Source organism: Salvelinus namaycush, chromosome 22 (assembly GCF_016432855.1).
Source record: "Salvelinus namaycush isolate Seneca chromosome 22, SaNama_1.0, whole genome shotgun sequence".
Classification (NCBI taxonomy): Eukaryota; Metazoa; Chordata; class Actinopteri; order Salmoniformes; family Salmonidae; genus Salvelinus; species Salvelinus namaycush.
This window is the reverse complement of record NC_052328.1, coordinates 2933920-2949430: the sequence shown is the minus strand read 5'-3', so window position 1 is coordinate 2949430 and position 15511 is coordinate 2933920. Positions and strand designations below refer to the sequence as shown.

Sequence of the window (15511 nt, the reverse complement as noted above, 5' to 3'; positions counted from 1 at the left end):
CTTGTTGTCCTGTAGACATGCTGAAGATGTTTCATATTGTCTTGTTGTCCTATAGACATGCTGAAGATGGTTCATATTGTCTTGTTGTCCTGTAGACATGCTGAAGATGTTTCATATTGTCTTGTTGTCCTGTAGACATGCTGAAGATGTTTCATATTGTCTTGTTGTCCTATAGACATGCTGAAGATGTTTCATATTGTCTTGTTGTGTTGTCCTATAGACATGCTGAAGGTGTTTCATATTGTCTTGTTGTCCTGTAGACATGCTGAAGATGTTTCATATTGTCTTGTTGTCCTATAGACATGCTGAAGATGTTTCATATTGTCTTGTTGTGTTGTCCTATAGGCATGCTGAAGATGTTTCATATTGTCTTGTTGTCCTGTAGACATGCTGAAGATGTTTCATATTGTCTTGTTGTGTTGTCCTGTAGGCATGCTGAAGATGTTTCATATTGTCTTGTTGTGTTGTCCTGTAGACATGTTGAAGATGTTTCATATTGTCTTGTTGTCCTGTAGGCATGCTGAAGATGTTTCATATTGTCTTGTTGTCCTGTAGACATGCTGAAGATGTTTCATATTGTCTTGTTGTCCTGTAGACATGCTGAAGATGTTTCATATTGTCTTGTTGTCCTGTAGACATGCTGAAGATGTTTCATATTGTCTTGTTGTCCTATAGGCATGCTGAAGATGGTTCATATTGTCTTGTTGTCCTGTAGACATGCTGAAGATGTTTCATATTGTCTTGTTGTCCTATAGGCATGCTGAAGATGTTTCATATTGTCTTGTTGTCCTGTAGACATGCTGAAGATGTTTCATATTGTCTTGTGTTGTCCTGTAGACATGTGAGATGGTCATATTGTCTTGTTGTCCTGTAGACATGCTGAAGATGTTTCATATTGTCTTGTTGTCCTGTAGACATGCTGAAGATGTTTCATATTGTCTGTTGTGTTGTCCTGTAGACATGCTGAAGATGTTTCATATTGTCTTGTTGTCCTATAGACATGCTGAAGATGTTTCATATTGTCTTGTGTGTTGTCCTATAGACATGCTGAAGATGTTTCATATTGTCTGTTTGTCCTGTAGACATGCTGAAGATGTTTCATATTGTCTTGTTGTCTATAGACATGCTGAAGAGTTTCATATTGTCTTGTTGTCCTGTAGACATGCTGATAGTATTTATTTTCATATGTCTTGTTGTCCTGTAGAATGCTGAAGATGTTTCATATTGTCTTGTTGTCCTGTAGACATGCTGAAGATGTTTCATATTGTCTTGTTGTCCTGTAGACATGCTGAAGATGTCATATTGTCTTGTTGTCCTGTAGACATGCTGAAGATGTTTCATTATGTCGTTGTGCCTGTAGGCATGCTGAAGATGTTCATATGTCTTGTTGTCCTATAGGCGTGCTGAAGATGTTTCATATTGTCTTGTTGTCCTGTAGACATGCTGAAGATGTTTCATATTGTCTTGTTGTCCTGTAGACATGCTGAAGATGTTTCATATTGTCTTGTTGTGTTGTCCTATAGACATGCTGAAGATGCTTCATATTGTCTTGTTGTCCTGTAGACATGCTGAAGATGTTTCATATTGTCTTGTTGTCCTATAGGCATGCTGAAGATGTTTGATATTCCGATCGGTGCCCGGCACATCGTTATAGAGGAGAATGAGACTTCCTCCCACATAATTGGTAAGTGTGTTTCGTTACAGCAGTATAAAACACCTTTGGGATGAATTGGAACGTCGACTGTGAGCCAGACCTAATTGTTCAACATCAGTGCCAGACCTCACTAAGTCCCCACAGCAATGTTCCAACATCTAGTGGAAAGCCTTCCCAGAAGAGTGGACGCTGTTATTGCAGCAAAGGGGGAAACAACTCCATATTAATGCCCATGATTTAGGAATGAGATGTTCAACAAGCATTTGGCCAAGTGGTGTACATTTACAGTAGGGACATCCGCAGATCATGACTGCAGAACACCCCCCCCCCACCCCCCCACCCCACCCACACACATTTCTGTATGATCGTCAGCAGTGCATGACTGCAGAACATTTGACTGTCATCAATTAGCCTTGGAGAGTTTTAGCCTGTTCGTAATGCTCGCCAGCCGTAGAGTTTTAGCCTGTTCGTAATGCTCGCCAGCCATAGAGTTTTAGCCTGTTCGTAATGCTCGCCAGCCGTAGAGTCTCAGCCTGTTCGTAATGCTCGCCAGCCGTAGAGTCTCAGCCTGTTGTAATGCTCGCCAGCCGTAGAGTCTCAGCCTGTTCGTATCTCACCAGCCGTAGAGTTTTAGCCTGTTGTAATGCTCGCCAGCCTAGAGTTTTAGCTGTTCGTAATGCTCGCCAGCCGTAGAGTCTCAGCCTGTTCGTAATGCTCGCCAGCCGTAGAGTTTTAGCCTGTTCGTAATGCTCGCCAGCCGTAGAGTTTTAGCCTGTTCGTAATGCTCGCCAGTCGTAGAGTTTTAGCCTGTTCGTAATGCTCGCCAGCCGTAGAGTTTTAGCCTGTTCGTAATGCTCGCCAGCCGTAGAGTTTTAGCCTGTTCGTAATGCTCGCCAGCCGTAGAGTCTCAGCCTGTTCGTAATGCTCGCCAGCCGTAGAGTTTTAGCCTGTTCGTAATGCTCGCCAGCCGTAGAGTCAGCCTGTTCGTAATGCTCGCCAGCCGTAGATTTTAGCCTGTTGTAATGCTCGCCAGCCGTAGAGTTTCAGCCTGTTCGTAATGCTCGCCAGCCGTAGAGTTTCAGCCTGTTCGTAATGCTCGCCAGCCGTAGAGTCTCAGCCTGTTCGTAATGCTCGCCAGCCGTAGAGTTTTAGCCTGTTCGTAATGCTCGCCAGCCGTAGAGTTTTAGCCTGTTCGTAATGCTCGCCAGCCGTAGAGTCTCAGCCTGTTCGTAATGCTCGCCAGCCGTAGAGTTTCAACCTGTTCGTAATGCTCGCCATCCGTAGAGTTTCAGCCTGTTCGTAATGCTCGCCAGCCGTAGAGTCTCAGCCTGTTCGTAATGCTCGCCAGCCGTAGAGTTTCAACCTGTTCGTAATGCTCGCCATCCGTAGAGTTTTAGCCTGTTCGTAATGCTCGCCAGCCGTAGAGTTTTAGCCTGTTCGTAATGTTCGCCAGCCGTAGAGTCTCAGCCTGTTCGTAATGCTCGCCAGCCGTGGAGTCTCAGCCTGTTCGTAATGCTCACCAGCCGTAGAGTCTCAGCCTGTTCGTAATGCTCGCCAGCCGTAGAGTTTTAGCCTGTTCGTAAGGCTCGCCAGCCGTAGAGTTTTAGCCTGTAAACTAATGGTAATGGACAGATACTGCCTCATTACTCTCAATGCAAACTAATGGTAATGGACAGATATTGCCTCATTACTTTCAATGCAAACTAATGGTAATGGACAGATACTGCCTCATTACTCTCAATGCAAACTAATGGTAATGGACAGATACTGCCTCATTACTCTCAATGCAAACTAATGGTAATGGACAGATATTGCCTCATTACTTTCAATGCAAACTAATGGTAATGGACAGATACTGCCTCATTACTCTCAATGCAAACTAATGGTAATGGACAGATACTGCCTCATTACTCTCAATGCAAACTAATTGTAACGGACAGATACTGCCTCATTACTCTCAATGCAAACTAATGGTAATGGACAGCCTATTTATGCAGAACATCCACCTCTTAATCTTACCTGGGAAATCAACTAGGATCCATATGAACAGGTGTCCAATCCATATGGCCTTAAACTAAACCTAACAAGTGTCTTTACCTTCAGATTTTGCTTTTCTACTGCTGGGTATACCAGGGTATATATCACAGACTGTCTGAGGAATGATGCTGGACAAAGCCTTGAATATAAATTCCTCCTACGGTCCTTTTGAATACACTTCAATGGTACATTAGTTTTGGTCAGTGTAAAGGTCAATTCTATCCATTTTGTTAGTCGACAGGTGATATTCTGACTTCATCAGATCCACCCACTTTACTCACATTGACGTCAATTAATCATTTACCAAAACAAAAAAGACATGTAAGCAATTTACTTGTGTTCATCTCAGCTGGGGATCAGGTCCTATGTGAGGGGAGTGTTCATCTTAGCTGGGAATCAGGTCCTATGTGAGGAGAGTGTTCATCTCAGCTGGGAATCAGGTCCTATGTGAGGGGAGTGTTCATCTCAGCTGGGAATCAGGTCCTATGTGAGGGTAGTGTTCATCTCAGCTGGGAATCAGGTCCTATGTGAGGGGAGTGTTCATCTCAGCTGGGAATCAGGTCCTATGTGAGGGTAGTGTTCATCTCAGCTGGGAATCAGGTCCTATGTGAGGGGAGTGTTCATCTCAGCTGGGAATCAGGTCCTATGTGAGGGGAGTGTTCATCTCAGCTGGGGATCAGGTCCTATGTGAGGGGAGTGTTCATCTCAGCTGGGAATCAGGTCCTATGTGAGGGGAGTGTTCATCTCAGCTGGGAATCAGGTCTTATGTGAGGGGAGTGTTCATCTCAGCTGGGAATCAGGTCCTATGTGAGGGGCGTGTTCATCTCAGCTGGGAATCAGGTCCTATGTGAGGGGAGTGTTCATCTCAGCTGGGGATCAGGTCCTATGTGAGGGGAGTGTTCATCTCAGCTGGGAATCAGGTTCTATGTGAGGGGAGTGTTTCTCAGCTGGGAATCAGGTCCTATGTGAGGGGAGTGTTCATCTCAGCTGGGAATCAGGTCCTATGTGAGGGGAGTGTTCATCTCAGCTGGGAATCAGGTCCTATGTGAGGGGAGTGTTCATCTCAGCTGGGGATCAGGTCCTATGTGAGGGGAGTGTTCATCTCAGCTGGGAATAGGTTCTATGTGAGGGGAGTGTTCATCTCAGCTGGGAATCAGGTTCTATGTGAGAGGAGTGTTCATCTCAGCTGGGAATCAGGTCCTATGTGAGGGGAGTGTTCATCTCAGCTGGGGATCAGGTCCTATGTGAGGGGAGTGTTCATCTCAGCTGGGAATCAGGTTCTATGTGAGTGGAGTGTTCGTCTCAGCTGGGGATCAGGTCCTATGTGAGGGGAGTGTTCATCTCAGCTGGGAATCAGGTTCTATGTGAGGGGAGTGTTTCTCAGCTGGGAATCAGGTCCTATGTGAGGAGAGTGTTCATCTCAGCTGGGAATCAGGTTCTATGTGAGGGGAGTGTTCATCTCAGCAGGGAATCAGGTCCTATGTGAGGGGAGTGTTCATCTCAGCTGGGAATCAGGTCCTATGTGAGGAGAGTGTTCATCTCAGCTGGGAATCAGGTCCTATGTGAGGGGAGTGTTCATCTCAGCTGGGAATCAGGTCCTATGTGAGGAGAGTGTTCATCTCAGCTGGGAATCAGGTTCTATGTGAGGGGAGTGTTCATCTCAGCAGGGAATCAGGTCCTATGTGAGGGGAGTGTTCATCTCAGCTGGGAATCAGGTTCTATGTGAGGGGAGTGTTCATCTCAGCTGGGAATCAGGTCCTATGTGAGGGGAGTGTTCATCTCAGCTGGGGATCAGGTCCTATGTGAGGGGAGTGTTCATCTCAGCTGGGAATCAGGTCCTATGTGAGGAGAGTGTTCATCTCAGCTGGGAATCAGGTCCTATGTGAGGGGAGTGTTCATCTCAGCTGGGAATCAGGTCCTATGTGAGGGGAGTGTTCATCTCAGCTGGGAATCAGGTCCTATGTGAGGGGAGTGTTCATCTCAGCTGGGAATCAGGTTCTATGTGAGGGGAGTGTTCATCTCAGCTGGGAATCAGGTCCTATGTGAGGGGAGTGTTCATCTCAGCTGGGAATCAGGTCCTATGTGAGGGGAGTGTTCATCTCAGCTGGGAATCAGGTTCTATGTGAGGGGAGTGTTCATCTCAGCTGGGGATCAGGTCCTATGTGAGGGGAGTGTTCATCTCAGCTGGGAATCAGGTCCTATGTGAGGAGAGTGTTCATCTCAGCTGGGAATCAGGTCCTATGTGAGGGGAGTGTTCATCTCAGCTGGGAATCAGGTCCTATGTGAGGGGAGTGTTCATCTCAGCTGGGAATCAGGTCCTATGTGAGGGGAGTGTTCATCTCAGCTGGGAATCAGGTCCTATGTGAGGAGAGTGTTCATCTCAGCTGGGAATCAGGTCCTATGTGAGGGGAGTGTTCATCTCAGCTGGGAATCAGGTCCTATGTGAGGGGAGTGTTCATCTCAGCTGGGAATCAGGTTCTATGTGAGGGGAGTGTTCATCTCAGCTGGGAATCAGGTCCTATGTGAGGGGAGTGTTCATCTCAGCTGGGAATCAGGTCCTATGTGAGGAGAGTGTTCATCTCAGCTAGGAATCAGGTCCTATGTGAGGAGAGTGTTCATCTCAGCTGGGAATCAGGTCCTATGTGAGGGGAGTGTTCATCTCAGCTGGGAATCAGGTCCTATGTGAGGGGAGTGTTCATCTCAGCTGGGAATCAGGTCCTATGTGAGGGGAGTGTTCATCTCAGCTGGGAATCAGGTCCTATGTGAGGGGAGTGTTCATCTCAGCTGGGAATCAGGTTCTATGTGAGGGGAGTGTTCATCTCAGCTGGGGATCAGGTCCTATGTGAGGGGAGTGTTCATCTCAGCTGGGAATCAGGTCCTATGTGAGGGGAGTGTTCATCTCAGCTGGGGATCAGGTCCTATGTGAGGGGAGTGTTCATCTCAGCTGGGAATCAGGTCCTATGTGAGGGGAGTGTTCATCTCAGCTGGGAATCAGGTTCTATGTGAGGGGAGTGTTCATCTCAGCTGGGGATCAGGTCCTATGTGAGGGGAGTGTTCATCTCAGCTGGGAATCAGGTTCTATGTGAGGGGAGTGTTCATCTCAGCTGGGAATCAGGTTATATGTGAGGGGAGTGTTGCTGAGACATACCTGTAAAATACATTACATCTCCAACCTCAGATGTGCGTCAAGCTCCAGACGTGTGTGTGTGTGTTAAAAAATCTGTCATTTGAATTTCAATGACATATACCACACATGTAGATCTCTATTTGAAATGAACACTGAACAACAGTAGCTATCGCAGATAGCCCTGACACTATGTCATATAACGGCTGCCAACTTCTATTGTCGCTCTGCTCTCTCAGGAAGAATTTGAATTTCATTACTGTTATAGAAACGTTTAGAGTTTACTTGAATTGAATGCAACGGCATGTAGCCTAGTTGTGTTTCCAATGGAAGACGATTGTCATGGAATTCTAGTTGAACACACACATACACACATACACACAGACGTGCACACACACACACACACACACACATACGTACATATACACACACACACACACATGTACATACATACATACATACATACATACATACATACATACATACATACATACATACATACATACATACATACATACATACATACGTACATACGTACACACACACAGACGTACACACACACACACACACACACACACACACACACACACACACACACACACATACACAGGTTGGAACAGTTGGTCCCCCCCCTCTGTATGGCGTGTTTCTGCTGGTCCTGTCAGACTATCCAACGGATCAAAACACATTGTGAATCAGACGGGTTTCTTTGTGTTTCACAGCTGTTAAGAATCAAGTCACAGGCAGCTTCATATTGAACGCAAAAAGTGAGGATGCCAAGTCCAGAACCTTCATCGAGAGCGGTTTGGAGTGGGAGTACGCCTTCGGAAGCGGCGAGAAAGAAACCCTAAAAACAATCGGCCCCCTTCACGAGGGCATCGTTGTTCTGGTAAGAAGACGAAACTGATGGATCTAGTAAGATGCACACACACACACGCGCACACGTGCACACATACGCACACACACACCCAGAATCCATTGCGCCAGTTTTTGTCCAGTTTAGGCAGAGATGTGCGTTGGGTTCACAAATAATGGAACAGTTGTTTAATAATCGAAAATTACGAAATGTTGGTTAATTGCTCAGCGCTATTGTCCAGTGTGTGTGTGTGTGTGTGTGTGTGTGTGTGTGTGTGTGTGTGTGTGTGTGTGTGCGTGTGTGTGTGTGTGTGTGTGTGTGTGTGTGTGTGTGTGTGTGTGTGTGTGTGTGTGTGTGTGTGTGTGTGTGTGTGTGTGTGTGTGTGTGTGTGATTTTGGTTTTACTATCTTTGTGGGGACTAGAAGTCCTTACAAGGACAGTAAAACAAGGACAGTTTGGACAAGTGGGGACATTTCGCCTGTCCCCACAAGGAAAAGGCTATTTCGGGGTTTAGGTTAAGGGTTAAGATTAGGGAAAATAGGATTTTGAATGGGAATCAATTGTTGATCTTTCTCTCGCTCTCTTTCTCCCTGTCTCTCTCTCTCTGTCATCGTGTCCTCTTTCTCCCTGTCTCTCTCTCTCTGTCATCATGTCCTCTTTCTCCCTGTCCTCTTCTAGGTCATTCCCCAGGAGGAGGACACTAAGATCAGTCTGACATATAAGTACATTATCCATGAGGACCTGCTGCCGGTCATCACCAATAACAACGTTCTCCTGGCCGAGCTGGATACCTACGAGTGGGCCCTGAAGAGCTGGTCGCAGTGCTCTAAGCCCTGTGGGGGAGGTGTGTGTATGGGGGGCTGGATACCTACGAGTGGGCCCTGAAGAGCTGGTCTCAGTGCTCTAAGCCCTGTGGGGGAGGTGTGTGTATGGGGGGCTGGATACCTACGAGTGGGCCCTGAAGAGCTGGTCTCAGTGCTCTAAGCCCTGTGGGGGAGGTGTGTGTATGGGGGGCTGGATACCTACGAGTGGGCCCTGAAGAGCTGGTCTCAGTGCTCTAAGCCCTGTGGGGGAGGTGTGTGTATGGGGGGGGGGGGGGGGCTGGATACCTACGAGTGGGCCCTGAAGAGCTGGTCGCAGTGCTCTAAGCCCTGTGGGGGAGGTGTGTGTATGGGGGGCTGGATACCTACGAGTGGGCCCTGAAGAGCTGGTCGCAGTGCTCTAAGCCCTGTGGGGGAGGTGTGTGTATGGGGGGGGGGGGGGGGGGCTGGATACCTACGAGTGGGCCCTGAAGAGCTGGTCGCAGTGCTCTAAGCCCTGTGGGGGAGGTGTGTGTATGGGGGGGGGGGGGGGGGGGGGGGGGGCTGGATACCTACGAGTGGGCCCTGAAGAGCTGGTCGCAGTGCTCTAAGCCCTGTGGGGGAGGTGTGTGTATGGGGGGGGGGGGGGGGGGCTGGATACCTACGAGTGGGCCCTGAAGAGCTGGTCGCAGTGCTCTAAGCCCTGTGGGGGAGGTGTGTGTATGGGGGGGCTGGATACCTACGAGTGGGCCCTGAAGAGCTGGTCGCAGTGCTCTAAGCCCTGTGGGGGAGGTGTGTGTATGGGGGGGGGGGGGGGGCTGGATACCTACGAGTGGGCCCTGAAGAGCTGGTCTCAGTGCTCTAAGCCCTGTGGGGGAGGTGTGTGTATGGGGGGGGGGGGGCTGGATACCTACGAGTGGGCCCTGAAGAGCTGGTCGCAGTGCTCTAAGCCCTGTGGGGGAGGTGTGTGTATGGGGGGGGGGGGGGGGGGGCTGGTTGTGGAGGGGCTCTTTAGACCAGATGGATTCTCTGTGTGTGTGGGGGGGGGGGGGGGGGGGGGGCTGGTTGTGGAGTGGCTCTTCAGACCAGATGGATTCTCTGTGTGGGGGGGGCTGGTTGTGGAGGGGCTCTTTAGACCAGATGGATTCTCTGTGTGGGGGGGGCTGGTTGTGGAGGGGCTCTTTAGACCAGATTAATTCAATCTCACCTGCTACAGAAAGGTCCCTGCTGGTTCACCTGTCAATCATGGTTATTTCCATTTGTGCCTGGCCTGCCAAGTACCCCTGTTGTGGGTTGGTGCTATTGTCCTATCCTGGCAACCTGCTGTGGGTTGGTGCTATTGTCCTATCCTGGCAACCTGCTGTGAGTTGGTGTTATTGGCCCAACCTGGCAACCTGCTGTGGGTTGGTGTTATTGGCCCAACCTGGCAACCTGCTGTGGGTTGGTGCTATTGGCCCAACCTGGAAACCTGCTATGGGTTGGTGCTATTGTCCCAACCTGGCAACCTGCTGTGGGTTGGTGTTATTGGCCCAACCTGGTAACCTGCTGTGGGTTGGTATTATTGGCCCAACCTGGCAACCTGCTGTGGTTTGGTGCTATTGGCCCAACCTGTCAACCTGCTGTGGGTTGGTGCGCCCAACCTGGCAACCTGCTGTGGTTTGGTGCTATTGGTCCAACCTGGCAACCTGCTGTGGGTTGGTGCTATTGGCCCAACCTGGCAACCTGCTGTGGTTTGGTGCTATTGGCCCAACCTGGCAACCTGCTGTGGGTTGGTGCTATTGGCCCAACCTGGCAACCTGCTGTGGTTTGGTGCTATTGGCCCAACCTGGCAACCTGCTGTGGTTTGGTGCTATTGGCCCAACCTGGCAACCTGCTATGGGTTGGTGCTATTGGCCCAACCTGGCAACCTGCTGTGGGTTGGTGCTATTGTCCCAACCTGGTTGACGAGGAGCAGAGCCTAAATGTCCTCAGGGCATGTTGCTCAGGGGTCTCTGACACATTCAGATGGTTCTTCCTACCCTGTTGCTCTGTCATTGTGTGTGTGTGTGTGTGTGTGTGTGTGTGTGTGTGTGTGTGTGTGTGTGTGTGTGTGTGTGTGTGTGTGTGTGTGTGTGTGTGTGTGTGTGTGTGCGCTCTCTCTCCAGCCTTAGTTCATATAGCCACCTGCATTTTCTTTCTGTCAAATGATTTACAGTATAATTGATAAACGGTTATGTTTTGTCAGACGTTACAACAGATTGTACTAACTAATTGAATTGGACCGTCTGGCAGGTATACAGTACACCAAATACGGATGCAGGAGGAAGAGCGACAGTCGACTGGTGCACCGGAACTTCTGTGAAACCAACAAGAAGCCCAAACCCATCCGGAAGAGGTGCAACGTGAACGAGTGCAGTCAGCCCACGTGAGCTCCTCTCCCCTTCACTCTCCCCTTCACTCTCCCCTTCACTCTCCCCTTCACGCTCCCCTCTACTCTCCCCTTCACTCTCCCCTTCACTCTCCCCTCTACTCTCCCCTTCACTCTCCCCTCTCCTCTCCCCTTCACTCTCCCCTTCACTCTCCCCTTCACTCTCCCCTCTACTCTCCCCTTCACTCTCCCCTCTACTCTCCCCTTCACTCTCCCCTCTACTCTCCCCTCTACTCTCCCCTTCACTCTCCCCTTCACTCTCCTCTTCACTCTCCCCTCTACTCTCCCCTTCACTCTCCCCGTCACTCTCCCCTTCACTCTCCCCTCTACTCTCCCCTTCACTCTCCCCTTCACTCTCCCCTTCACTCTCCCCTCTACTCTCCCCTTCACTCTCCCCTTCACTCTCCCCTCTACTCTCCCCTTCGCTCTCCCCGTCACTCTCCCCTTCACTCTCCCCTCTACTCTCCCCTTCACTCTCCCCTTCACTCTCCCCTCTACTCTCCCCTCTACTCTCCCCTTCACTCTCCCCTCTACTCTCCCCTCTACTCTCCCCTTCACTCTCCCCTCTACTCTCCCCTTCACTCTCCCCTCTATCCTTTCTGTCCATGTCCGAGCCATGTTGATAGCAGAGCATCCATTTCGTCATCATCATCATCATCGCTCTAAGGGACACTTCCTCTCGAAGAGGGACTGAAGCTAATGCACTCTGTCTGGATGACTAACCTAGTCATTCTCAGTAGTGGACAGATTGAATAATGTGTTAATAACCTAGTCATTCTCAGTAGTGGACAGATTGAATAATGTGTTAATAACCTAGTCATTCTCAGTAGTGAACAGATTGAATAATGTGTTAATAACCTAGTCATTCTCAGTAGTGGACAGATTGAATAATGTGTTAATAACCTAGTCATTCTCAGTAGTGGACAGATTGAATAATGTGTTAATAACCTAGTCATTCTCAGTAGTGGACAGATTGAATAATGTGTTAATAAACTAGTCATTCTCAGTAGTGGACAGATTGAATAATGTGTTAATAACATAGTCATTCTCAGTAGTGGACAGATTGAATAATGTGTTAATAAACTAGTCATTCTCAGTAGTGGACAGATTGAATAATGTTAATAACCTAGTCATTCTCAGTAATGGACAGATTGAATAATGTGTTAATTGGGGTGAGTGCCCTGTGCCACGGCAGTCTGGCCTTATTAAATGAAAGGTCAGTGAAGTGAAGGAGGTCTGACTGAGAGTCTTTCTCCCCCCCCCCTTTCTTATTCTGTCTGCCCCCCCCCTCTCTTATTCTGTCTGCCCAACCCTCTCTTATTCTGTCTGCCCAACCCTCTCTTATTCTGTCTGCCCTCTCTCTCTTATTCTGTCTGCCCTCTCTCTCTTATTCTGTCTGCCCAACCCTCTCTTATTCTGTCTGCCCTCTCTCTTATTCTGTCTGCCCAACCCTCTCTTATTCTGTCTGCCCTCTCTCTTATTCTGTCTGCCCAACCCTCTCTTATTCTGTCTGCCCTCTCTCTCTTATTCTGTCTGCCCAACCCTCTCTTATTCTGTCTGCCCAACCCTCTCTTATTCTGTCTGCCCTCTCTCTTATTCTGTCTGCCCAACCCTCTCTTATTCTGTCTGCCCTCTCTCTTATTCTGTCTGCCCTCTCTCTTATTCTGTCTGCCCTCTCTCTTATTCTGTCTGCCCAACCCTCTCTTATTCTGTCTGCCCCCCCCTCTCTTATTCTGTCTGCCCCCCCCCTTTCTTATTCTGTCTGCCTCCCCCTTTCTTATTCTGTCTGCCCCCAATCCTCCCTCCCTCTCTCTCCCTCCTCTCTCTCTCTCTCTCCCTCCTCTCCCTCCCTCTCGCTCCCTCCTCTGCTCCCAATCATCTCTCTCTCTCCTCTGCTCCCAATCATCTCTCTCTCCCTCCCTCCCTCTCTCTCCCTCCTCTCTCTCCCTCTCTCTCCCTCCTCTCCCAGGTGGTTGGTGGAGGAGTGGAACCCGTGCAGTAAGACGTGTGGGAAGATTGGCTACCAGTCCAGGGTTGTTCAGTGTATGCAGGCCCTCCACAACGGCACCAACCGGACGGTCCACACTAAGTACTGTACAGAGGACAAGCCTGAGACCAGGAAGGTCTGTAACCCCTCTGCCTGCCCTGCGCAGTGGAGGACAGGGGCCTGGTCACAGGTGGGTCCCAGCATAGAGCTTCACCACAGAGCATCCTCTAGACAAGAGCCTGGACACAGGTGGGTCCCAGCATAGAGCTTCACCACAGAGTATACTATAGACAGGGGCCTGGACACAGGTGGGTCCAGCATAGAGCTTCACCACAGAGCATCCTCTAGACAAGAGCCTGGACACAGGTGGGTCCCAGCATAGAGCTTCACCACAGAGTATCTTCTAGACAGGGGCCTGGACACAGGTGGGTCCCAGCATAGAGCTTCACCACAGAGTATCTTCTAGACAGGGGCCTGGACACAGGTGGGTCCCAGCATAGAGCTTCACCACAGAGCATCCTCTAGACAGGGGTCTGGACACAGGTGGGTCCCAGCATAGAGCTTCACCACAGAGCATCCTCTAGACAGGGGTCTGGACACAGGTGGGTCCCAGCATAGAGCTTCACCACAGAGTATACTATAGACAGGGGCCTGGACACAGGTGGGTCCCAGCATAGAGCTCCGCCACAGATCCTATAGTACAGACAGGGGCCTGGTCTGGTCATGGAGCTCCGCCACTGAGCATACTCTAGACAAGGGCCTGGTCACAGGTGGGTCCCAGCATAGAGCTTCACCCCAGAGTATCCTCTAGACAGGGGCCTGGACACAGGTGGGTCCCAGCATAGAGCTTCACCCCAGAGCATCCTCTAGACAGGGGCCTGGACACAGGTGGGTCCCAGCATAGAGTTTCCTCTAGACAGGGGCCTGGACACAGGTGGGTCCCAGCATAGAGCTCCGCCACAGATCCTATAGTACAGACAGGGGCCTGGTCTGGTCATGGAGCTCCGCCACTGAGCATACTCTAGACAAGGGCCCAGTCACAGGTGGGTCCCAGCATAGAGCTTCACCACAGAGCATCCTCTAGACAGGGGCCTGGACACAGGTGGGTCCCAGCATAGAGCTTCACCCCAGAGCATCCTCTAGACAGGGGCCTGGACACAGGTGGGTCCCAGCATAGAGCTTCACCACAGAGTATCCTCTAGACAGGGGCCTGGTCTGGTCATGGAGCTCCGCCACTGAGCATACTCTAGACAAGGGCCTGGTCACAGGTGGGTCCCAGCATAGAGCTTCACCCCAGAGTATCCTCTAGACAGGGGCCTGGACACAGGTGGGTCCCAGCATAGAGCTTCACCCCAGAGCATCCTCTAGACAGGGGCCTGGACACAGGTGGGTCCCAGCATAAGAGTTTCCTCTAGACAGGGGCCTGGACACAGGTGGGTCCCAGCATAGAGCTTCACCACAGAGCATCCTCTAGACAGGGGCCTGGTCACAGGTGGGTCCCAGCATAGAGTTTCCTCTAGACAGGGGCCTGGTCACAGGTGGGTCCCAGCATAGAGTTTCCTCTAGACAGGGGCCTGGACACAGGTGGGTCCCAGCATAGAGTTTCCTCTAGACAGGGGCCTGGACACAGGTGGGTCCCAGCATAGAGCTTCACCACAGAGCATCCTCTAGACAGGGGCCTGGTCACAGGTGGGTCCCAGCATAGAGTTTCCTCTAGACAGGGTCCTGGACACAGGTGGGTCCCAGCATAGAGTTTCCTCTAGACAGGGGCCTGGACACAGGTGGGTCCCAGCGTAGAGCTTCACCACAGAGCATCCTCTAGACAGGGGCCTGGTCACAGGTGGGTCCCAGCATAGAGTTTCCTCTAGACAGGGGCCTGGACACAGGTGGGTCCCAGCATAGAGCTTCACCCCAGAGCATCCTCTAGACAGGGGCCTGGACACAGGTGGGTCCCAGCATAGAGCTTCACCACAGAGTATCCTCTAGACAGGGGCCTGGTCTGGTCATGGAGCTCCGCCACTGAGCATACTCTAGACAAGGGCCCAGTCACAGGTGGGTCCCAGCATAGAGCTTCACCACAGAGCATCCTCTAGACAGGGGCCTGGACACAGGTGGGTCCCAGCATAGAGCTTCACCCCAGAGCATCCTCTAGACAGGGGCCTGGACACAGGTGGGTCCCAGCATAGAGCTTCACCACAGAGTATCCTCTAGACAGGGGCCTGGTCTGGTCATGGAGCTCCGCCACTGAGCATACTCTAGACAAGGGCCTGGTCACAGGTGGGTCCCAGCATAGAGCTTCACCCCAGAGTATCCTCTAGACAGGGGCCTGGACACAGGTGGGTCCCAGCATAGAGCTTCACCCCAGAGCATCCTCTAGACAGGGGCCTGGACACAGGTGGGTCCCAGCATAAGAGTTTCCTCTAGACAGGGGCCTGGACACAGGTGGGTCCCAGCATAGAGCTTCACCACAGAGCATCCTCTAGACAGGGGCCTGGTCACAGGTGGGTCCCAGCATAGAGTTTCCTCTAGACAGGGGCCTGGTCACAGGTGGGTCCCAGCATAGAGTTTCCTCTAGACAGGGGCCTGGACACAGGTGGGTCCCAGCATAGAGTTTCCTCTAGACAGGGGCCTGGACACAGGTGGGTC

The 15511-nt window shown here is 50.7% G+C and overlaps 1 protein-coding gene across 1 annotated transcript in view; it reads left to right on the top strand.

The window, feature by feature from the left end:
• LOC120017354 (A disintegrin and metalloproteinase with thrombospondin motifs 3-like) overlaps positions 1-15511 on the top strand; it is an 80689-nt gene that overhangs the window by 49294 nt on the left and 15884 nt on the right. The window contains exons 2-6 of the mRNA XM_038960103.1: positions 1604-1684; positions 7538-7704; positions 8350-8515; positions 10743-10875; positions 12848-13055. Of these exons, the coding sequence (XP_038816031.1) occupies positions 1604-1684; positions 7538-7704; positions 8350-8515; positions 10743-10875; positions 12848-13055 (755 nt within the window). The remainder of the gene's footprint in view (positions 1-1603; positions 1685-7537; positions 7705-8349; positions 8516-10742; positions 10876-12847; positions 13056-15511) is intronic.